The sequence below is a fragment of the Rhinatrema bivittatum genome, chromosome 5 (genome assembly GCF_901001135.1).
Source record: "Rhinatrema bivittatum chromosome 5, aRhiBiv1.1, whole genome shotgun sequence".
In the NCBI taxonomy this organism is placed as follows: Eukaryota; Metazoa; Chordata; class Amphibia; order Gymnophiona; family Rhinatrematidae; genus Rhinatrema; species Rhinatrema bivittatum.
Window position 1 is genome coordinate 31,238,835 of NC_042619.1, and position 25,166 is coordinate 31,264,000.

At 42.8% G+C, this 25,166-nt stretch overlaps 1 protein-coding gene across 1 annotated transcript in view; it reads right to left on the minus strand.

Annotated features, from left to right (window-relative positions):
* TENM4 (teneurin transmembrane protein 4) overlaps window positions 1-25,166 on the minus strand; it is a 954,015-nt gene that overhangs the window by 98,597 nt on the left and 830,252 nt on the right. Inside the window, exon 23 of the mRNA XM_029602209.1 lies at window positions 4,518-4,672. Coding sequence (XP_029458069.1) covers window positions 4,518-4,672 — 155 coding nt within the window. The remainder of the gene's footprint in view (window positions 1-4,517; window positions 4,673-25,166) is intronic.

The window sequence follows — 25,166 nt, forward strand, 5'->3', positions numbered from 1 at the left end:
ATTTTAAAAACCTCTATCATATCTCCCCCTCAGCCGTCTCTTTTCCAAGCTGAACAGTCCTAACCTCTTTAGCCTTTCCTCATAGGGGAGCTGTTCCATCCCCTTTATCATTTTGGTTGCCCTTCTTTGTACCGCCTCCATTGCAACTATATCTTTTTTGAGATGCAGTGACCAGGATAGTACACAGTACTCAAGGTGTGGCCTTACTATGGGGCGATACAGAGGCTTTAAGACATTTTTCATTTTATTCACCATTTCCTTCCTAATAATTCCTAAAATTCTGTTTGCTTTTTTGACTGCTGCAGCCCACTGAGCCGACGATTTCAATGTATTATCCACTATGATGCCTAATATGGAACCTAACGTCGTGTACCGTTAACCCTTGCTTCCTTGGAGTTACTGGACAGTCACAGGTTGTTAGTGTTTATAGAGCTGGATTTATAATGTGGGTACCCATTGGAACTAGAAGGGGAAAGGAGTAGACGTCTCCTCCCCTTAAATCATCGGAGGGTGTGGGGAAAGAATGGGGAAAGGAAGTAAGACTCTCTCCCTAGAAATCATTGTAGAGTGCAGGGGCTCCTGCCCCTCTCCCCTTAGTCTGCCAGATCATGTCTCCCCTCATCTTTGCAGATAATCCTGGCATGCCTGTCCTTCTTCTGCTGGGCTCGCAGCAAGAGCTTTAGCAAAAGTAAGTGTGAGGCCCAGAGTTGACAGATACATTCACAGGCCCTATTGTGGCTCCACCCCCTCACAGGTTTCTCTGGTAAAAGGAAGTCAGTGCAAGAGGTGGGGGCAGGCTGCTGCAGGGTCTGTGAATGTGCATGCCGTGCCCCATACCAACTTTGCCTAGCTTATTGCTGCGGGTCGGGCTGAAGGCGAAGGACAATGGCTGCAGGCCTAGATGCTAGCTTGGTGGTAGCAGCAGCACTCTAGTGCCTATCAAAATGTGGCACCGGAAGCAGTTGCTTACATTGTCTATGCCAAAAATTGGGCCTGAGTGTTCAACTGTGGATGTCTTATTAAGCACTCTTGCACAGGAGAACCAGTATGCCAAGCCCTTGTTATAAAGGGGCTGCAATGTCCAGACTGATTGTTGGCTCCTCTTAACCCCCAATGGGCTTGTACCTCCAGTGAACTTTTAACCCAAGTGTCTTACACACTAGCATGGATATCAAATGGAGAGTTCTCTAGGACCACAGAGTGGTTGGCTCCCTTCCCTAACTCTGCTCCTGGAAAATCTCTGTCTCCCATAAGGAGATTGCTTTTCCACAGAAAGCTTGCCCTGACCAGGCATGGAGGATACCACTTCTGAACTTATGAATTTGGGGCACCTTACACCGATACTTGAGCTCCGTCAGCAGGCATTCATACCCTTCCCCTTTGGCACTGGTGGGCCCTGCCAGACTGTTAGTTGGTTTTGGTCTTATCCATGCCATCTTCTGCTCCCTGCACATTGCAGGCTCATCCAGACCACTCTTTCTCTCTATGGTGAAAGAAGACTACATTTTTCTATTTAACATGCCCAGTCAAAAACCTGAGCCAAAAAACATGGGTCTTTCTATAGCGGTATTCTTGCAGTATACCACTACCTAACCACAGGGTTACATATGCAAAGTCTTGAATTACAAGAATGGCCAGATCCCTTCTGACTTCTAATAGTATAGCTGGCTAATTCTAAATGAAAAAAGAACTGCTGTCTAATCTGTATGCAAGGTAAGTTCTCGAATTCTCTCTCTTTTCTTGCTCCTGGTCTACTTTAACCCTTCCTCTAGTAGAACATTACAGTCTGTGGTTTCCCTTTCAATAATGCATGCTCCTGTACCTCACAAGAACCTTCAGAGTACAAGCATATTGCAGCCTCAAGTTAATGTCGAGAATACAATTTATACTGAATGGAAAAGGGATTTTGTAAACATCAGCAATTAATTATTTCATCCCTTCCAGTCCTTCGTAGAGAAAATTTATAACAACCCATGCAAGTTAAATGTTGCCTACGCATAGAAATTACAAACATATGCATGCAGGTTCACTTTGGAAATTCTCTATAGGAAGGTGGGCAAATTTACCCGCACAAGGTTACTCCTGCTCTTTGCAGGAACGTCTATTTTTTGTGTGCATAAAACTCAAAAATCGGGTTATGGGCGTACTTTTATGCACACAAAACCTGCACAAATTTAGAATGATTTATTTATGTATGTAAATAGCTCTAAATATTACCTCTTATTACCCTAGCAGTCCAAGGATGGCCATGCCTAATCATGAAAAGCTATTCCCTGCACTTCATGATAGAAATGGTAGCTGGGAAGGGCATTTTTCATTTTAAAACAGGGAAAAGATGGGAAGATAAAAGTTGTCCCAGCTGTATTTTTTCATTTTTTCCAGGACTGTTTCAAAATATAACATGCCTACCAGAGAAGCTACTGTACAATGCTTTAAAGTTAAAATCAAACTTTGGGACTACTAAAACTTCATCACAATATAGAATGATGGGAACCCCTCTGAATGGGAAAAAAAAGTCACACTGCAAATTCAACAGTGAATAAAATATGGCTCAAAACTGATCTTACTTTATTAATGATGCATTTGTGAACTATTTTAAGTATTTTCGTAATGGAAGGTGCAAAAATTACATTTTAAAGGCAAACTACTATATTGTTATGGGCATAATTTTCCAATGTGTTTCTGTACGTAAAACATTGTTTCGTGCACAGAAATGGGGTTTTATAAAATTACCCAATGCGCAGATAAACTTAGGTGTGTATGTCATGTTTACCTGGATTGTGCAGAGGTGTTTCCAGGGCAGAGTTTTCACTCTTGCACATACTCTTAATTTAAAAAGTATGCACACAGGTTTACACTGGAATCCCTTCCCTTTGAAAGCTGGGGTAATTTGTGTGTCTTATTTGCTGCATCTGTTACCTGTGCGGTTACAAAATTATCCCCTTTGTGATGCAAAATACTGCCAAACTGATATCATCATGGTTGGCTTTTGGTAATGGTTTCATAGAATAACAACAATAACCGACCGTATCACCAGATCAACACCTTTTCCTTTTCTGGTGGACTTTACATTTGCATTTATTCAGAATTTGTGAATCGCTTAACTCTAAAAGGCCTAGGCGATATACAAGACGACATTCATAAAACAATTCCAACATATAATAAAAGGCAAATGACAAGTAAATCATAAAATAATAATAAAATCAAATTTAAACTTCATAAAACAAAAACAGTATAAGGGAGCAATAAGTAATAAAGAAAGCGATTCTAGCATATCATAAAAGGCAAACAACAAATACATCGTAACATAATAAAATCAGATTAAAACTTCATTAAACAAAAACAGTATTGGAAGCAATAAATAATAAATAAAACCAGCCCAGAAATAAAGAACTAAAAAAAGCTAATTTGAAAAGAAAGGTTTTAATTAGTTTTCTAAAGGTCTTAAGAGAATCGTACTGCCTGATGTCTACTGGAAATGAGTTCCAGAGGGTTGGACCTGCCACTGAAAATGCACATTTACGAGTGATGTGGGAGGTTTGTGCTGCTGTTTTATCATTTACAATATGGAATGTGAATTTGCAATTACAGAAGGATATAGAGTAACATATGTAGAGAGAAAAAAAACATGTTCTGTGTTAAATGATGTTTTCACTTTTCCATAAAGTTGCATGTTCAATCTCACACTTGTTCATGATAGCCAAGTGAAAACATAATGAAAGAGCGAGGACCAAAGGATATATGGTCATTACAAATCAGAGGGATTGACTATAATGGAGATATCTGAACAAGGAACCTGTGGTGTATATTTGCATACTGGAGAGGAGGGGGGCTATCTGATGACAGTGGCATTAATAACCAAGATTTACCTTTCTAGAAGGTAGATAAGTCTTTCTACCTGCTACTTCACCCTGCTCACAAATAGCAGTCACTAAGCAACACCCAAGGATAAAAGCGAGTCATCTTAACAAGCTGGGAGAAAGGTATAATCCAAAATGGACTCCAGTCTGGAACAGTGCAATTATGACTAGAAACACGTCTCCCTCCAAGCATAAGCCATTTTATATTTCAGCCCCTGTACTGTGGCTCCAGTCCATCCAAACAAGAGGCAGAAAGATTCTGAATAGCAGACTCTTCAGATGGGAGAGATTTTGCTGAAAAGTGCCGCGCCTTACAAAACTGGGTTCTTTGCAGGCGCAGTGGTGCCTGCATCTAAAAATAATGCAGCAATCAAACTGGGAACCTCTGTCTTTCCCCTCTAAGTTGCATATCTTACAAGCACAGCATGACCAGAGCTGCTGCCAATTTGCAAACCCATGAAAATTCATGTCTTCTCATTTCTCCTGCCATTGCTAATTTTGGAAGAACAGCATTCAGCTACCATTTCCTAAATGCTAACTTGATCTGGTTCAAAACACTGCTTGCTAAATTATCCACCCTCAAAGACTGAGAGGTACCCTGCTCTTCATTCTCAAATCCTGGCCAGGGTGCCTTTCCATTTACTAAGGGATTAATACCTGGGATATGTCCATGACAGAGTCACAGCTGAGGGGTCTGGCAGATGTTAGGTCATTGGAGCCCAGTAGGGTGGAGATAAGTCCATTCTGATCGATACGCCTGATCATGTTGCCATCAACAAAATAAAGCAGCCCGAACTTGTCCACTGTAATTCCTAGCAAAGAAAAAAAAAAGAAGATTAAAAAAATCTAACAGATGGGAATAAAAATGCAGCATTTCTTTCAGTCAGCAAAGACATTTATTTTGTGCTTGCTTGTAGCAGGTATTATTTTTTGGTTCTAACATATAGAAATAACTACAAATAAGTTATAGCTGATACGACTTTACTGGACTAACTTCATACCTTTCTGACCAGCTTTGGAGAGCTATGCGCCCTTTATCGAGTCAGTGCATAATGGACTTGGCAAGTTGCTGCCAGAGTACACAATTAATTTACAGATTGCATTATAACAGTGATGGGGCGCTGCTTGTTTTCAAAGTCGGAAAGTAAAAGGTGGGTGGCGAGAGAGGAGAAAACTATCTTTGAGCTACAGACTGAAAAAATGAAGGGATACGGTTTAGTTCTAATATGAAATCTAACATTTTACCCGCTGTAAATACATATTTTGATTTTTATTAAATCTAATTAATCCTCTGCACGGTGTCATTTTGTAGATCTCACCTATTGAGTTTGCATGGGAATTTTGCCAGATGTTTCAAAACCATCAGCAGCGCAGGTTTTGGAATTCTCTAGTCTGCCATATCACAAAAGGAGAAATTACTCCTTACCTGATAATTTCCTTTCCTTTAGTCATAGGTAGGTGAATCCCAACGAGTGGGTTGTGCACCTCTGCCAGTAGATGGAGATGGAGCAAAAGCTGAGGTCATGGCTATATAGCCTCCTCCCCAATATCAGGCCCCCAGTATTCTCTGGAAAAGTCCAACTGTGGACAAACTTGAACATTATTAGCAACAGGCAACCATTCATGTTTCTCAATCAACAGGAACACTGAGCTCAGCCAAAAGAAGGAACGTGTTGAGCAAACTAAGGGCTAGAGAAGCTACTTACCAGTTATCAAAGAAGAGCAGGTATCATATTCTGCATCACTCGCCCTAAGACAGCTATCCACCTACCCATCACTAAAGGAAAGAAATTATCAGGTAAGTAGTAATTTCTCCTTCCTTAGCATTTGAGTAGGTCACTTGAAGTGCTTGGACCTACCTTAGTAGGAACTGCCGCTTTAGCAGGCCGGCCTTGTAGAAATGTCTGCAATCCCTTGAAGAATTCCACCCAGAAAGAGGAGGCAGAGTCCATTCCAGGCCCCATAGGCCTGAACCTGACATCCTGCGAGCTAGTGTCCCCCGAGGACTTGACCCGAGACCAATCAGTAGCCTTTGGCCTTGGTCCCTTTGAAATTCAAGAAGCTTGCATATGAATAAAGGAGCAGGAATAAGTACTTGCTAAGTGAAAGAAACACTACACTGCTAGTGAAGTACCTGAACGCTTCTTGGCCTTTTGGTTAAGATGACGTGTAACACCAGACATGAGGTTTTGAGATACAGTATGTGCTGAGGATGGTCCCTTCTTGGCCGAGATTGAATATGGGGTGGGAGAGTGGGGGTTAACGCACTGCCACCTGACCCCACTGAGGACATGATAATATACCAACCATTGCTAAAATAAACTTTTACTCAGACAGATAAGAGAATATATCAATGTCAGGAAGTATGAAAATGCATAATGTGGAAAAATATTAACACAAGATAAAATGTGGTTGAAGAGGAGGCAGTAACAAAATATAACAAAAAACAAAAGGTGAGTTGAAAAGAAGGGTATGAGAGACCCAGAAAAGGTTTCTGAAGATGAGGGGCATAAAAAATAGGACACAGAAGAATAATAGAAGACGGACCCAATTAGAGATTTAATGAGGTGAAAGTTTTCACTATAAAAAAATAAATAAATAAAAATAAACCACCACCAGTCTAAATCTGTAGATTGTTTTATTTTTGGAGGGTGTGAATCAAGGGCGAGCCTCTCTATCTGTAAACACTCACAACTGATTTACGTATGACCACTATCACCAGTGAGATCTCTGGTCTATCATGCATACCTGCAACCAAGATGATGTCAGGTTGGACATTTGACTGGTTTGATCCACAAGAGACTAAAACATTTTCCAATAAAGTGTCACTAAAGCTACTTCTGAGTTTGAAATGCTTAGATAAGATAGCATAGAGTCAACACGGGGCATGCTGTTTTATCTTTTCACTGCAGAATTCTAGTAGCCATATTTGTGCGGGAGAAAATTGAGTTCTTTCACTGGACTTATATAAGTTATTCAAAGATCCCACTGTACTTCAGCTGTCGAGATCACATTAGTTTCCCATTTCAGATGCGTTCCTTATTTTACCTTAAAATGCACCCATGAGAAACACATTTAGCATCACTGGGATATAGATGCGCAGGCTACACTGGTTCACATACACTCGATAGTGTGATAAGGCGGTGGCCAGATGCTGGAATGCACACAGAAAGGCAAAACTATTAGAAAAAAAGGGAATGATATAGGTACAGGTCATTGGTAAGGCCTAACCTAGAGTACTGAGTGCAGTTCTAGAGGCTGAATCTCAGAAAGGAGAGAGATATACTAGAAAAAAGCAACAAAAATGGTGCAGGGTCTGCACCAAGAGCTGTATGAGATAAGATGAAGGACCTAAATATGTACTGTATACCCCTAAAGCAGTGGCTTCCTAATCTGTCCTGGAATCTCTGCCCTAGAGAACAGGGGAGATACGATAGAAATATTTCAATATCTTAAGGTTATTAATAATGCACCAGATGCAAATCTTTTTCAGTGGGAAGAAACCTGTAAAACAGTTACCCACGGAGATAAATTCTGGAACAAAGCCATGATCATCTCCTCTGAGAGTTCATGGCTTTCCAGCATGGGAGGTCAGACAAGACTCTGGGCATGATCACTTCAGATGGAGGATCCTTAGGACTCCAATGCCAATAGGAGGCATCAAGACAAAGACCACTGTTTGAGACTCAGCGCTTTCCACTTAGATCCATTCTCTGAGCTCCTTAAAGCATTCAGACTATGTCAGCAAAACATTTCTCCTGCCCCTGGTCTCATGTTGAGGCACTAAAATATCTTAGGACCATTTGGATAGGTCTGACTATTAGTGGAACTCAGAATGGTTCTCTGGGTCTTATCTCCAGGTTTCAGGGCCTGCTTTTAGTTGAACTTATCCAAACTGACAAAGCAAGCATGACTCCTCTCATGGCAGGCCTGAATTACTTAAGGTAATACTCTTAGAAAATTTCACAACTAGAGACACTGTGATCTTTCCTGAAGTAAAAGTAAAACTCTTTGTGATGATCTGTAATGTCCTGTAAGTGCAAGAGAATGCCTCTTAAAGCCAATGGATCCGGTTTTAAATGAGTAGCTCCTTGAAGAACACTGGAACAGGCAAGATTTCCCTCACCAGCATACTGCCCTGGAGGACCCAGCTCCCTGTAGAGCATTTGTAAGCTCCAGGGAAGGAAATGCCAACCAATTTGTTGGGATTCCTCTTGCTAAAGCATGGGGCAAACTATACTTATGTGAGTACCATGGGGCTGTATCAGTCCACTCTTTAGTGAAATCTCAGAGACCTAAGCAGCATTGTCTGATGTGGATTATCAGATTGCATCAGAAAGTATTAATAATCATTGATGTACTGGCATTTCTGGGATTTTATTGTACCTTAACAACTACCTGTAAACTGGAATCATTTCTTGCTGGGTCATATGCGTGCAAGAAAATAAACCAGACAGTTGGACTCAACTGGAGTGAATCCCATAGTGTTATTTTGGGGCTACGTAAGTGCATGAAGGGTGGAGGAACTGGGAAGGAAGGTATACCCAAAATCTACCCCCCTTGAGAAATCCTCCTGATTCTGGGAGACAGCATGGTGGCAGTAGGTTACACTTCCATGACAGATGGAAAGTAGCAAAAGTGAAAGACAACTACAAGAGAAAAATATCTTGAATAAGCTGTGGGCCTAGCTTAGTGTAGTTCAGCAAAGCAGAGGGGTCTGTTGTGATCAACAGGGAGCAGTTGAATAGGTGACAGCGAAAAATAAAGAGAACTTCAAAAATGGTTGAAACACCTATCTAGGGACACTAGAGGGAATAAAATGAAAAAGGTGAAATCAACTGAGCAAAAATAACGTTTTTCAGCATAAAAATCAGCAGAGATCCAGAGCGTTGCTCCTCCAGAGACAAAAGACAAAATCAAAATTGAGTGGCAGCATTGGTGTTGTGCAAATCCCTGATCACACATGCTCGAAAGATTTTTTCCAGCAAGCTCGCCAGGTGACCCTCTAGCTAGTATCAGTGCTATTATTGGCAAACAATAACGGCAATGGTAGAAATCATGAACCTTTGTGGTGAATGGTTTTCATGCAGTTCAACACAGGGTACTCTATGACCTCCATTTCTTGGGACTCAAATAATAATATTATCTGACGAGTTTTGATAAAATAAATATGATCAATATGCTATCTCTAACCACGTCGCATCAAGTAATAACTACATTAGATTTTGTTACTTGTAAAGCATTTTAAAACGCAGTATAAAATAAATATGTTAAAAACAAAGATTAGGCTGTTTCACCTACGCTTAATGTGATGGATAGGCCTGTCTGTTCCTGATCTCCCTCCAGTCTGGATCAAAGATGAAAGCTCTGTTTACATCTCCGTCACTTTCTCTTCTTCACAGTGCTGTCGCAGCCCCCTCAGCCCCTACTGCTCACTCTTTCTTACCATTCCTCCCTACCATTGCCCATCTCCCTCATTCACTATCCCCGCCCCAGCCTCCATTGCTCACTCTCTCACCATCTCTCCTGATCCCTCATTGCTCACTCACTCATCCCTGCAGCCTCCCATTTCTCACACTCGCTCCTCCATCCCACTAGTTCCCAGCCTCCGCTGCCAACACTCGCTCACCATCCCTTCCTGTCCCCATTTCTCAGGTCCTTGGCCCTCCAACTGCTCACTAGTTTCTCTGGATGTCCCTCTTACCATGCTTACGCTGCTGATCATGACTCCGTGTGGTTCTCGGTCACTTTGAGCCCATTTGGTGCTGGTGCTCCTCAGCTTCTCCAGTGACCACTGCGTGAACTGCAGGGCTTAAACATGGGGCCCGGAGTCCTAAGCAAAAGGCTGCTGCATATATATGTGCTTCCTCCTAACCCGACGGAACAGCTGTGCGGTCGAAGCAGCTGCAGGGGACGGGTAAGGCGACTCAGTTGCTAGCATGTCATGACCCGAGACCGGTTCGCAAACCCAAGTTTGAAAATCACCCCTATAAAACTATTCAACTAATTCTACTGCCACCTGCCATGAAATATTATGAAAATCACAAGTGGCGAAGATTCACAGCTGACAGTAAAGGTTGCTAAATCAGTAGGCATTTCACAGATGTGGTAAAACTAAATGTCATCTATATGTCAAGAATAATAATTTCTCAAAAAATATCTAGCCAGGAGGGAAGAGGCACATATCCCTTTGGCCACGGCTTGAATAAGTGAGAAGCAACTGTTCCCACAAGAATGCGTTTTATATGGAAGCAACAGCACTTTGTCTGCATTGTTGAGAAAACGTTACATTCATTTTATTACACAACAAAAGGTTTTTGCTCTGGCTTGGAATTCCTGCCTTTTATATTTTGGTAGCTCTTTGCTTTTTCAGCTCAAGTGCATATTTTTATTTTTTATTCTGTGACAATCCACACACACCCCCCTGCCATGAGCAGAAGGAAAACCCACACGTTTAAGATGTGTTTAACTGTGCCAGCTGGCACTTTTATTCCAGTAAACTAATACAAAACAAAGACTTTAAAACACACAAGTCTGAAAACGTAGCGGCTGTTTGCAATGGCTAAGCAGGTCCCGAGTGCAGGAGCAGTTCAGAGAGCTCCTCCGTACTCACAGGGCAAGCCTCATCCTTGGCCGTAACTCCAGTAGCTCCTTAGTCCTTTGGGACTGCAGAGCGCCTTCCACTTAAAGAGTTCATTTTATGTTTTTTTTAGCTCTCTCAGCAGCTCTGGTTTCATCTCCTCTTTGAGAATTAGGCTAATGGCTAGCTCATTTTATGCTGCTTTAAAATTGATTATTCCTTTCGGCTGGCCAAGCCTGCCAGCTAGGAGTTCTGGACCTAGGCCTGCCCCAGGGATGTGTGATTGTGCACCAGTTGCTCTCCGCCAGCATATTCTAAGGCTGATCTCCTGATGCATATTCACCAAACCCTCTGGACCTAGGCCTGCCCCAGGGATGTGTGATTGTGCACCAGTTGCTCTCCGCCAGCATATTCTAAGGCTGATCTCCTGATGCATATTCACCAAACCCTCTGGACCTAGGCCTGCCCCAGGGATGTGTGATTGTGCACCAGTTGCTCTCCGCCAGCATATTCTAAGGCTGATCTCCTGATGCATATTCACCAAACCCTCTGGACCTAGGCCTGCCCCAGGGATGTGTGATTGTGCACCAGTTGCTCTCCGCCAGCATATTCTAAGGCTGATCTCCTGATGCATATTCACCAAACCCTCTGGACCTAGGCCTGCCCCAGGGATGTGTGATTGTGCACCAGTTGCTCTCCGCCAGCATATTCTAAGGCTGATCTCCTGATGCATATTCACCAAACCCTCTGGACCTAGGCCTGCCCCAGGGATGTGTGATTGTGCACCAGTTGCTCTCCGCCAGCATATTCTAAGGCTGATCTCCTGATGCATATTCACCAAACCCTCTGGACCTAGGCCTGCCCCAGGGATGTGTGATTGTGCACCAGTTGCTCTCCGCCAGCATATTCTAAGGCTGATCTCCTGATGCATATTCACCAAACCCTCTGGACCTAGGCCTGCCCCAGGGATGTGTGATTGTACACCAGTTGCTCTCCGCCAGCATATTCTAAGGCTGATCTCCTGATGCATATTCACCAAACCCTCTGGACCTAGGCCTGCCCCAGGGATGTGTGATTGTACACCAGTTGCTCTCTGCCAGCATATTCTAAGGCTGATCTCCTGATGCATATTCACCAAACCCTCTGGACCTAGGCCTGCCCCAGGGATGTGTGATTGTACACCAGTTGCTCTCCGCCAGCATATTCTAAGGCTGATCTCCTGATGCATATTCACCAAACCCTCTGGACCTAGGCCTGCCCCAGGGATGTGTGATTGTACACCAGTTGCTCTCCGCCAGCATATTCTAAGGCTGATCTCCTGATGCATATTCACCAAACCCTCTGGACCTAGGCCTGCCCCAGGGATGTGTGATTGTGCACCAGTTGCTCTCCGCCAGCATATTCTAAGGCTGATCTCCTGATGCATATTCACCAAACCCTCTGGACCTAGGCCTGCCCCAGGGATGTGTGATTGTACACCAGTTGCTCTCCGCCAGCATATTCTAAGGCTGATCTCCTGATGCATATTCACTAAACCCTGTGCAAGGCCTGCTGACCGGGCCACGGTCCTTAAGGGAAATGTAGGAGACAGTTCAGGCAATGAACTTTACCTGGTGCTTAATACTTGTTCTGAGCTGCTTTGGTCAATCGAAACGTGGAATTTTTATTTAGGCTTCCTGGGCCATGCCCCTCCAATTAATGCTCTTGGTTATATACTCTAAAAAACAGTGGTTCTCAACTTTTTTTGGCCGGGACACACCTGACAGATGGTTCGGACATACGGGACACACTAAACATGTGACCATCACGGGGCCAAATTTAAAGATGCACTCTGCATCCACAGGAATCCCCTCAACCCCCAGCAACGAGTGCAGAGCAGATCTAGGGTATTACCCTGTACAACTCGCCATAAAAAAAAGATATTCTGGTTCTGATACCATCTCAGTAAAAGCAAAACAAACTCCTTTTACTACCAGGAACAATAGCCTTCCTTATGAAAAGCCAGTAATTTACCACTAATGCCTATCCTATTGAGAAAACACAACAAATAAGACTGATACAAATGCCTACATGCTAGTAAAATACCTCACCTCGGTCACACACCCTTCACCAAGTACAGAAAAACCACAAATTATAAATATGGAGACAGAAACTGGAATGGAAAACCAAAAAAGTCACTCTGCATAACCTGGAGAAATGGAAAGAGAAATATAGCACCTAACAGACTCTCAGGATTTGCAATAATGCACACAAACTAACCCACACGAAGTTATACCTATATTATGGAACACACTCAAACAGATGTTACGAATGTAGGCAAAAAACCCCCTTTAAATAAATAAATAAATAAAGTAACAATCCTATCTAAGAAATTCAACTATTAAACCAGGCCCTAAACACTAATACATTTCCTATTGGGAAAACAGAATAAGCCAAGCTGCTATAGAGCCCCACACAGAAATAACTGTAAAGCTATACTGAAAATGTTACAAAACAGCTGCTGAACAGAATAATATCCAACAATTAAAAACTCATAAAAATTATTAAAACATGTCCAAATATCAATAAAATATTTCAAAACAGCAGACATCGCATAATACCCAATAATTAAAATGGCAGTCAATCAAGAAAAATAAATGTAAAAAGCCACCTTTACTTACCCTCTCCAGCAACTCTCCTACTCCTTTCCCTTCCAGGCCAATAGCACTCACCAGAAGCAGCAAGGGCTGCTGAAGCTCTGTCCACACAGTCCTCTTTCTTAGCTCCCACAACCAGTCACTTACACCCCCCCCCCCAATTAGACCCCACGACCAGTCTCAGTCTCTCTCACACAGAAACACATCACCTCCCTGACCAGTCTCTCTCTCAATCACACTCATGCACTCTTATATACAAGCTCTCAATAACGCACAAATGCTCTTGCACCCATTCACACCAGCTCTCACCCAGGCACCGATTCACACCCACAAGCTCTCACCCATGCATCCATTCACACCCACAGACACACAAGCTCTCACCCAGGCACCCATTCACAGACAGACACACAAGCTCTCACCCAGGCACTCGTTCACACCCATACACACAAACTCTCACCAAAAACGTCTTCCTTCACTGCAGGGATGGGCTCCAGTTCTGCTGCGGCTTTACTCCGGCGGGCCTTCTTTTTTTGCCGCCACGGGGATGGGCTCCCGTGGTGGCCTCGGTCGGGATTCCTCTTTGCCGCCACAGGGATGGGCTCCCTGGTGGCCTTGCTTGGTCGGGGTCGGGCTTTCCTCTTCACCGCTACGGGGATGGGCTTCCTGGCGGCCTTGCTTTGTCGGGGTCGGGTTTTCCTCTTCGCCACCAAGGGGATGGGCTCCCTGGCGTCCTTGTTTCGTCGGGGTTCGACACTGCCATTCTTCCCACCCCACTCCTGGGTTATGAGATGCCTGCCTCACCGGCCAATCAAAGGTTTCCTCCCTTCTTCCTACTCCCATTGGCAGGTAGAAGGGAGGAGGCTTCCGATTGGCCTGTGCGGGGGGCAGGCAGAATGAAGGAGGCTTCCAATTGGCCCGCGGAGGCTGGAAAAAGGAGAAGGAAAGTACAAAGGGGCAGTGGGATACCGGGAGATGCAAAACACCTGCTGGTGTTTGGCAACACACCGGTTGAGAAGCGCTGCTATAAAAGGTGAATTTTAAACGCTCGGCATGTGCATTAATTAGGGAATACCTGAATATGTTGGGTTTGCACACATCGGATTTCAAAAGCGCGCGTCTCCCGCAGCATGCACATCTCTAAAATTTCAAAAAGGGGGCGAGGCATGGTCTGGGTAGGGCAAAGGGGTTTCGGGTTGTGAACCAGAGTTGTGAGCGTAAATACTGACACGAGTTGGCACGCACCAAGGTCCCCTGCCACGTTACTTTACTACTGCTATGAATGACATGCATGTTAAAAATTAAAGAAAACTAGACAGATCTGCAGGGTTTTCAGGGTCGGAGCTAACTGGGGAGAGTGAAGGCTATTAAACTAGGGGGATTCGGAGGACCTCTCTCTTAACTGGGCAAACTGGGGACAAATCCTCCAATTTACATGGTAGAAGCAGGATTTGCACACATGCGTGCACCCACTTACAATTTGGCACACATGTGAACATGGCCAGGCTATTTTATAACTTGTGCGCACATGCGTGCATGTGCTATAAAATTGCTGCGTCCCTGGGCGCGGGCCGATATATGTGCACAAATGTGAGCATGCGCGCCCCGTTTGAAAGTTACTGTCTCTGCTTGATTATAAATAGACCAGCTCGTCTTCTTAAGACTTGCTCCTGTACATAAATTAATGCAGAAAACTAGTCTGATTCCACTTGCAATTCAAGAATTTGTTCCAGTTTGATAGGTCTGCTTTTTTCAAGTATTCCTTTTATTAGCACTTTTCTGTAAAACAAAGTCATGCACAATATCAGCTAGATAGTGGGTGTTACATAAAGAGTGACAGAGAAATACCAGGTGCCAGCAGGGGTACAGTAAATGTATAAAAAAAAAAGTTAGATGACATTTACAGTACAGACTTACAAAAAGAGCACATCTGCAGAGGAGAAGCAGAGAAGCAAATTAAAACTCAAACATAAAGAAAGAAAAAAATAAACCCCAGCAATATCAAAAGTGATCCAGAACAGGAGAGGACTGTATAAGATGCAATTTAATTCCAAATCTCTCTGAATTGTCATGCCTTCAGTTTACTGCAATATGTGATCAACTGTTTGTTTAAGGGCAAGGGCTCTGAAATATCAGGGCTCAGCTGCAGGAGATGAGGGTAAAGAGGCCTTTCAGTATTGGGGGCCATTTCTCCTAGCTGCAAAAAAATATCCAGTGCAGAAATTAAAAAAAAAGATTAAAAAACCCAAAACCTTTTTTAGGAGATTTTATGGCTTTAGTCAAGAGAGCAAAGCAGTTGAGGAGAAAAACTTGACTTAGCTATTCTCTTAGTTGCCTAAGCTAAATTATAAAGAGACTGCTATTCATATAGTCTCTGTGGCCTGGAACCTCAGGGTATTATTAGATTCCCAGTTAACTATTCAAAGTCAAATTAAGCAGGTCGTTAAGGCCTCATTTTATAAATTAAAGTTGTGGATGCCTTTCAAACAAATTCTTCCTGAAAGCCTCTTTAGAACTGTTCTTCAGTCCTTATTTAAACGGCCATTCAAACTATCGTAATAGTTTATATCTTGGTCTCCATGCAAAATATGTAAAAAAATTTGCAGATGATTCAGCATGCCGCTGCACACCTGCTGATGGGAACAGGGCATCAACAGCACATTACCCCAGTCATGAGAGCACGACATTGCTTGCCAGTTCAAAGTCATGCATTTAGTTCATAAGCTATTGTATGGGGAAAATCCATGTTGTTTAGTTGAGAAATTAAAAAAGTATAATCTCCGGTGGACATTGCTTTCCTCAGGAAAAAATGTGTTGATGGAACCTCAGTAAGCGAGAGTAAGCTCAAAGTGACACGTTTACTTGCTTTTCTTTTAATTACCCTGTTCTTTGGAAATCACTGCCCGCAGGTTTGCGTAATGAGAGGGATCCTAAGGGTTTTAGGAAGCAAATAAAGGCATTATTTTATCAAGAGGTGTTTGAGACCAGTCATTGATGATGTATGTTTATATATAATAAGTGTGTATTTTTAATATTTTGCCTTATATTTTTATTGTGTATGTTTTTATTCTGTAATCCGCCCTGAAAGTACTTTGGAAGTTGTGGAATATAAACATTTCTAAATACGGTAAATAAATAAAATAAATGTAAGTACATACATGCTGCCAGATGGCTCCAACAAAGAGATACAGCCAGAAAAAGTGTAACAGTTACTGAAAATAAATATAAAACTGCTTGGGGGAAAAAAAACAAGTAAAAAAAAAAAAATAGTGTTGTTTGAAGCCCTGGAGGAGTTGAGCACCTTAGACAAAGTGGCTGTTTTCTTTGAAAGATAAAAGAAATGGGGGCCAAGTAAAAGCTGAATGCTCTGAATAGTTTTTATTTATCTTTGAAAGAGTTATAGAGAATTTTTCTGAGTTAATAAGACTTTACAGAGTCTGGGCACTGTTTGAAGTAGTGTTTACCACACAGAGTTAAGAGAAGACAAATCAAGAGTCCAGCACACAGCTTATCTATAGCAGCTAAATGAAACCAAGCTTGTCAGAGCAATGTGCTGGATCCTCCTAGCTGAGAGGAAGAAAACAAACAGAGAAAGAAGGTCTTGCAGTTATGGGAGTTGACTGAAATAACAGAGGGAGAAACTGTTTCCAGGTTTGAAAAGAAATTGTCTGTTAAGAAGCTGTTTAGTGAAAAAAAAAGAGCCGTTTTGACTTTTTTGGAGAAAGAGAATTGTGTGCTAATTCAAAGTCTGGGTTTGAAGTTGTGGAGGACTGCCTGTGAAGTTTGGTTTCTATCAAGTTGAGAACCGAGTAGATAAAATAGACTGCAGTAGCATGCAGGGATCAACTGTTGCTCCATTTTTTGAGTCTGTTTGAGAGAAAGTGTGAAAGTTAAAGAATTTTTTTTTGACTTCAAAGAAAAATCAAAAGGAGGAAGCTGACCAGAGAAATACTATTAATACATACTGAGATAAGAAGTCCAGAATAATTATTTTTTACATTTCTCTGGGAGCTATTGTCTGCCAGAGCAGGAAATCATTTGTTTACCAAAAAAGAGTGTTCCAGCACGGATACAGGCTGAATACTATAACATTCTTTCCTTTTTGGGAGAGAATTTTGGAGGTTTTTTTTGTAGTGCCTGTTGCCTTGATGCAAAGTTTTTCTGTACACTGAATATAAAGGCCGTAGTGCCCCCACAGCAGTTTCAAGTGGCAGCTAGAGTTTATAGATACCTGGCAGAAATTATTACCCATTCACTATGGGCCGGATTTTAAAAGCCCTACGTGCGTAAATCCAGAGGATTTATGTGTGTGGGGGAGGGGGGGGGTTACACGCTGGGGCCTATTTTCAAAAGGCCCGGTAACGTGCGTAAGTCCTGGGGCTTGCAAAAAGGGGTGGTCCTGGGGCTGGGCCAAGCTGAAGTAAGTTTGAAAACAAGAAAAAAAAAAACAAGAAAAAGGTAAGGGGGAAAAGGGCAGGGGAGATAAGGGAAGGTGGGGGGTAGGGAATGTGACAAGGCAGTGCGGCGCGGGCTTGGCATGCGTAAGGTGCTCAATTGTGCACCCCCCCCTGCGTGTACCGACCCCCGATTTTATAACATCCGCGCGCACGTTATAAAATCGCCTGTCCATGTGTGCGCGCCAGGTAGTGCGTGCACATTTCTTAAAATCTACCCCTATGCGTGTAGTGATGAGGTAGGTTACTGTAAACTACAACATCAATGTTCCTCCTTTCCTCTTATAAGCTACTAATATAAGGGCAGATGCCAATTAATTAATTGTCCATCATATTAGGCATCATCGACCTATGTGAACCACTTATGGCTCAGCCTTACCTATAATCATCGGTCAATAGTGCAGTCTAATTCCTAATATCCGTCACAACTTTTTTTTGTAATTTTTTATTACAATTAAAATATTTATATAAATGTGAACAGCGTTAATCAAAAATTCAAAGAACTTCTCTGCTTGTCATATTTTCAAAGCGTCATCTTGCCCAGTATCAACTACAACCCCGACACAGGACCGTGTTTCAAGCTCCACTAGCTCTTCTTGAAGGGCCTTCTTTATGAAGACATTAGTCCTTTATACGAAAAATGCCATCAGTTTCTAAGAATGCTCGCACCGATCAATGCTTTCATATAAAGGACTAATGTCTTCATAAAGAAGTCCCTTCAAGAAGAGCTAGAGGAGCTTGAAACATGGTTCCGTGTCGGGGTTGTAGTTGATACTGGGCAAGATGACACTTTGAAATTATGACAAGCAGAGAAGTTCTTTGAATTTTCGATTAACGCTGTTCACATTGATGTATGAATATTTTAATTGCAATGAAAAATTACAAAAAAAACTTGTGACGGATATTAGGAATTAGACTGCACTATTGACCGATGATTATATATAAGGCTGAGCTATATGAGGTTCACACAGGTCTATAATGCCTAGTATGATGGACAATTAATTCATTGGCATCTGCCCTTATATTAGTAGTTTATTAGAGGCGAGGAGGAACATTGATATTGAAAAAGTTATTACCCACCAATGCTTCCAGAAAAAGAAAGATAAGCGGGGGATTTTTGAGTGGTTATATGGCAGAATGCTATGAAGAAAAAACTGAGGGATATAGAATGAGAAAGTGCCTGTATAAGACTACAAATATCCTTTTTGGGAGAAATTCTTTACTAATGCTGTGCAGTTTAACTGAAATAAATACCAGAAAAAAGGACAGGGATTATACTGCTTTTATGGTTTATTTTGTACCTAGCTAGTTGAACATACAATTCAACAAGGTTCCAGATTTATGGTTAGAAACATTCATACAAAGCTTTCTGGCAGATTTGTGTGGATAGCGTAGCAGGGTGTTGTATTTTTTTTTTATTTATGTAGTCAGGGAGTAGGTACCCAAAGAGAAGAGGATTGAAGATCCAACTGGGACAACAGTCTACAATTCAGAGATTGCTGCATCCACTGGAGGCAAAGAAGCTGCAGAGAGAAACAGGAAAGAGATAAGTGTGTGCACTACTCACTATCGGGCCGATGCAATAAACCAGGCGGGAGAGTGCCCACTCTCCCGGCGCGCACACAGGCCACTCTTCTGTGGGCGATTCAGTAACTTAATTTATTTAAATTAGGGCCCGCGGTAAAAAGAGGCGCTAGGGACACTAGTGCGTCCCTAGCGCCTCTTTTTTGACGGAAGCGGTGGCTGTCAGCGAGTTTGACAGCAGATGCTCAATTTTGCCGGCGTCTGTTCTCAAACCTGCTGACAGCCACGGGTTCGGAAACCAGACGCCGGCAAAATTGAGCATCCGGTTTTCAACCCGCGAGCCCATTTTACATTTTTTTTTTTAACTTTCTGTGCACTTCCCCAGCGCTGGAAGAAATTAATGCCTACCTTTGGGTAGGCGCTAATTTCTTAAAGTAAAATGTGCGGCTTGGCTGCACATTTTACTTACTGTATCGCACGAGAATGACTAATAGGGCCATCAACATGCATTTGCATGTTGTGGGCGCTATTAGTCTCGGGGGAGTTGGACGCATGTTTTTGACGCGCTATTACCCCTTACTGAATAAGGGGTAAAGCTAGTGCGTCGAAAACACATGTCCAAATGCTGGTTAACCATGCGCTCCACCGGCGCGCACTGTACTGTATCGGCCTGTATATAAATAAATATTTGTCTGTCCAAACTACAGAAACAGACTAATGATACAGATTAAGGACTAGAAATACAATCTAGAAATACAGACTAGCTACATGGACTGGATAAATTGAAACCTTTTTTTTGTCAGACATATACTTGCCTGGTGAGTTTGCTGAAGGCTCAAGCAACAGGAAGAAAAAATCCTGGAAGTATACAAAAGACGGAAAGGATAAATCTTTATTCCATAATCCTGCTCTCATACCCACAGGCAGATGTTCGCTACAACAGGGCCCACTGGTAGATCAGGGCGGTCACTGAGAGAACTTTTGGCCTATTCAACACATATTTCTGCTGCCTGGACAGATCAGGAGGATGTCTTTTCTACAACCCAACAAACATCTGTGATATCTTTCAAGCCTGCTGCATACTTCATGGCCAAAAGCTGAGGCCTGCCTCCTCCAGAAGGGGATGATGATCATCTTACAGTGCTCAATGTAGAGGATGATGCATACAAAATAAGCAAGAAGATACTGCAGAGTATAGCACCAGAGTCACTAGCAGGCTCTAGAGGAAAGGAACGCTCTGATACAAAGAAATTTTCAAAGGTGAAGGTGCATTTATTTATAGCTGAAAGGTGATAATCAGACATTTAGACGACCAATCAGACATTTAGCGACCAAGACAAGAGGATCGATGAACACCAGAAGTTCTTTATTCTGCACAAAACAACATAAAAAGCCCGACTCAGGCCGAGTTTTGCTCTTTGAGCTGCTTCAGGGGCTATTACATCTAATGCCGGTGGTTTGTTTCCATACAGCAGTTCAGCCTCTTTGAGAATGCTTAAACAGTTGCCACCACAATTTAAATGCCAGCACAGACAATTCACAAGAGTGACTAGGTCCGTATCATCCGGACAGAAATTCAGTGTAAAGTCGCCATATTGAATGCCATACCAGCCCTCAATGGGTCAACGCGATCAAAGTTACATGTCCCTTCCTGGCAACAGGAAAGTAAGGAAACTATTTACTCAAAAAATGTGTAGAAAGGTGGTGGTTAAAAGGATTCCTCCCGGCAGCCGAGCCTGAGCGCAGAGGAGAGTCAATTGGTGAGACGCTCGAAAATCTGCTTTTCCCGCCCTACTGACGTCACTACTGGGGACTCTGCGCCTACAAAAGCGGCGCCTGGCGATTCTCAGGCCGCAGCCGAGCCTGAGCGCAGAGGAGAGTCAATTGGTGAGACGCTCGAAAATCTGCTTTTCCCGCCCTACTGACGTCACTACTGGGGACTCTGCGCCTACAAAAGCGGCGCCTGGCGATTCTCAGGCCGCAGCCGAGCCTGAGCGCAGAGGAGAGTCAATTGGTGAGACGCTCGAAAATCTGCTTTTCCCGCCCTACTGACGTCACTACTGGGGACTCTGCGCCTACAAAAGCGGCGCCTGGCGATTCTCAGGCCGCAGCCGAGCCTGAGCGCAGAGGAGAGTCAATTGGTGAGACGCTCGAAAATCTGCTTTTCCCGCCCTACTGACGTCACTACTGGGGACTCTGCGCCTACAAAAGCGGCGCCTGGCGATTCTCAGGCCGCAGCCGAGCCTGAGCGCAGAGGAGAGTCAATTGGTGAGACGCTCGAAAATCTGCTTTTCCCGCCCTACTGACGTCACTACTGGGGACTCTGCGCCTACAAAAGCGGCGCCTGGCGATTCTCAGGCCGCAGCCGAGCCTGAGCGCAGAGGAGAGTCAATTGGTGAGACGCTCGAAAATCTGCTTTTCCCGCCCTACTGACGTCACTACTGGGGACTCTGCGCCTACAAAAGCGGCGCCTTCCCGGCGCACCGCAGCCGCACCGCCAAAGCCGCGCGCGCCTAAGGGGCGCGCGCGGCTTTGTCCGGCTTAGTCCAGCGCAGGTCGGTGAGGCCGGACTATCTGCTCCACTCGGCTGTCATAGAGGCTCCAAAAACCACAGTGTTTGGTACATCTAGCGAATCCTGTGACGACTGTAATTAAGCTTTATGCCTCCAAAACGGAAGGGGAGGGTAAGGGTTTACCCCCCGGCACCTCTCCCATCTCCTATCCAACAGGAGATAATTCGATATATGTCCAATGCAGCTCTGACTTATCCAGCAACCAAGGATACTGCAGACTCAGTGCAAATGGGAGAAAACACTGAGACAATAGAGGAGGCGTCGCTGAGCCCAAATCTGAGGCCACCACCGCAGAGAGGAAGTGAGACCTCCCCAGGAGATGTAACAGCGCAGATGACAACTACCGGGACCAGGTTATACTTGGTGAACCAAGGTGAGACTCCTCCAGTAGCGGAAGGAATTGATCTCGAGCCAACAGATTAAGCACTGCAACCGGAGGTGAGGTAATTGAGATCATAACACCTCCTCAAGTGGAGACACTAGATCTATTGTGGGACTTGATGACTAAAATGAATACTAATATGAAGGGGTTAGAGAAAAAGATTGATGGTATTGCAGGGAATTATTCTCAGGAGGTTAAAGATATTCGAGAGGAGGTTAAAAAATCCACTGAAAGAATCCAGAAATTAGAAGAATTAGAGAAAAAGAATCAAGAGTTTCATGCTGTGGTAGCAAAAGACAGAGAATATTTGTCCAGAAGACTTGAAACTTATGAAAATAACTCCAAAAGATTAAACTTAAGGATATTAAATTTTCCAAGGATCGTAGGACAAACGCCAATGGAGACATTACATCAATTGTTTCGAGAAGTATTTTTATTTCCTATAGAAGAATTACCTATAATTAATTTATGTTATTTTTTACCAAAGAAAAATCCGGCGGTGAATACCTTGGAGTTACCATTTCAAGGTAACCTTTCCAATTTTCTGGAAAATTCTGAGAGAATAATAGATAGGGGGGTATTACTAATTACCTTTCAAAAATTATCAGACCTGAATAAGGTAATGAAAAAATATTTTTCTGCCTATCCCATATCATTTTGGGATAATGTGGTAAAAATTTTCCCAGATTTGTCTTATGCTACCCAGCAGAAAAGAAAATAATTTTTGGTTTTCAGGCAGGAGGTAATCTCCCTGGGTTATTCCTACACTCTTAGATTCCCTTGCAAATGTATGTTAAAAAAGGAACAGGATCTTTTTGTGTTTTTCTCACCAGATCAATTAAAGAGTTTCATAGAGCAAAGGAGAGTAGTCACATCTTCCCCTCTCTCTAGTGAATAGTAAAATGTAATCAGAACTCACTGTGGATGATGTTAATATAAGAAATTGTCTTTTGTTTCCTAATATACTCCCTTCATTTTCTGAGCCTCTATTTACAAGCAGATGTTTGGGTAATTATTTCTGTTTCTGTTAAAAATAGGTTGAATTATTGAATTATTATTTTTTAGGTTGAATTATAATGAGATTATTAATTGTTTCATGTACTAATTTTGAAAACTTAATAAAGATATAAATTATAAAAAAAAAAAAAAAAAAAAAAAAGGATTCCTCCCATCCAAGAATAAAGAACAATTTCTCCAAAACAGTTCTTACTTCTGGCCACTACAGTCCACATTTTAACTGGACACAGAGCAAAGTAGCATCCTATCCTAATCCCCTCAGGCAGGCTCAGAAGCAGGGCAAACATACAAAACCAACTCTCTCAAATGACAAAGCTCATTCTTCTCCACTCACCCAAAGCAGTACCCTTCAGGTCTGAGGGTACTAGCAAGGTTATTGTCTTTGTTTTTCCGAATTCTGCAAGCTGTGAGGCCTACAGGGATCCACCAGAAACAAAACACTCCTTCTGTTCCAAAACCAAACTATACCCGCACATTCCAGATGCTCTACCCAGGTTATATATAGGGGAAGCTTGCCAATCCCAGCACCCAAGACAGGGAAAAACTTAGGGATGGTCATAAAAATATCAAAATCTCTCTAAAGATGGAAAAAGGAACATTTAGTGGTAAGGGAATGAAGTACTCATTACATCTTGTCCAAAGACATCTAGAGGTGCATCTAGAGGAGCATCCATTTATATGGTCATAAAAATATCAAAATCTCTCTAAAGATGGAAAAAGGAACATTTAGTGGTAAGGGAATGAAGTACTCATTACATCTTGTCCAAAGACATCTAGAGGTGCATCTAGAGGTGCATCTAGAGGAGCATCCATTTATATTGGAGTGGTTTACAGGCCTCCAAACCAAAAGGAAGAGCTGGACAGAGATCTGGTTGAAGACATCCATAAGATAGGTAAGAAAGGGGAAGTGGTGATAATTGGTGACTTTAATATGCCAGATGTAGACTGGAAAATCCCATCTGCAGAATCTAAAAACAGTAGAGCAATACTGGATGCCATGCAAGTATCTTTGTTCAAACAAATGGTATTGGAACCCACGAGAGAAGGAACTATTCTCGACTTAGTGCTCAATAATGGAGGAATCGTCTCTGATGTCAAGGTGGGCGCCCACCTCAGCACCAGTGATCATCAAACGGTATGGTTTAATATCACTAAAAGAATATGGAAAAGGAGCACAAAGACCAGAGTTTTACAGTTCAAAAACACAGACTTTGAGGAAATGGGGAAGTACCTAGAGGAAGAACTAAATGGATGGGAAAATGAGAGAGATGTGGATCAACAGTGGACCAATCTAAAAGGAGCAATCGCCAAGGCAACTGCTCTATATGTTAGAAATGTAAAGAAAAGCAAAAGAAAAATGAAACCTATCTGGTTCTCAAAGGAGGTGGCTGACAAAATTAAAGCTAAAAGAACTGCATACAAGAAATACAAAAGATCCCAAAGGAAGGACCACAAAGAAGAATATTTGTATCAACTGAGGGAGACAAAGAAATTAATCAAGTTGGCAAAAAGTCAAGCAGAAGAGAGGATTGCCAAGGAGATAAAATATGGTGACAAAACATTTTTCAGATACATCAGCGAAAAGAGAAAGGTCCAAAGTGGTATAGTGAAATTGAAAGGTGGAAATGATCAATGTGTGGAGGGAGACGAAGAAATGGCAGAAATATTAAACGAATACTTCAGCTCTGTGTTCACTAAAGAAGACCCTGGAGAAGGACCATCTCTACACAACAAGAAACTGGAGGGAAGCGGAACAGAGGAAAATCCATTTACAGTAGATAATGTATGGGAAGAGCTAAAGAATCTGAAAGTGGACAAAGCCATGGGGCCTGATGGGATTCATCCAAGGATATTGAGGGAGCTCAGAGATGTGCTGGCGGGACCGCTGTGCGACCTGTTCAATAGATCCCTAGAAACGGGAGTGGTGCCGAGTGATTGGAGAAGAGCGGTGGTGGTCCCGCTTCACAAGAGTGGGAACAGAGAGGAGGCTGGTAACTACAGACCGGTTAGCCTCACTTCAGTGGTGGGAAAAGTAATGGAGTCACTGTTGAAAGAGAGAATAGTGAACTATCTACAGTCCGGAGAATTGATGGACCAGAGGCAGCATGGATTCACCAGAGGAAGATCCTGTCAGACAAATCTG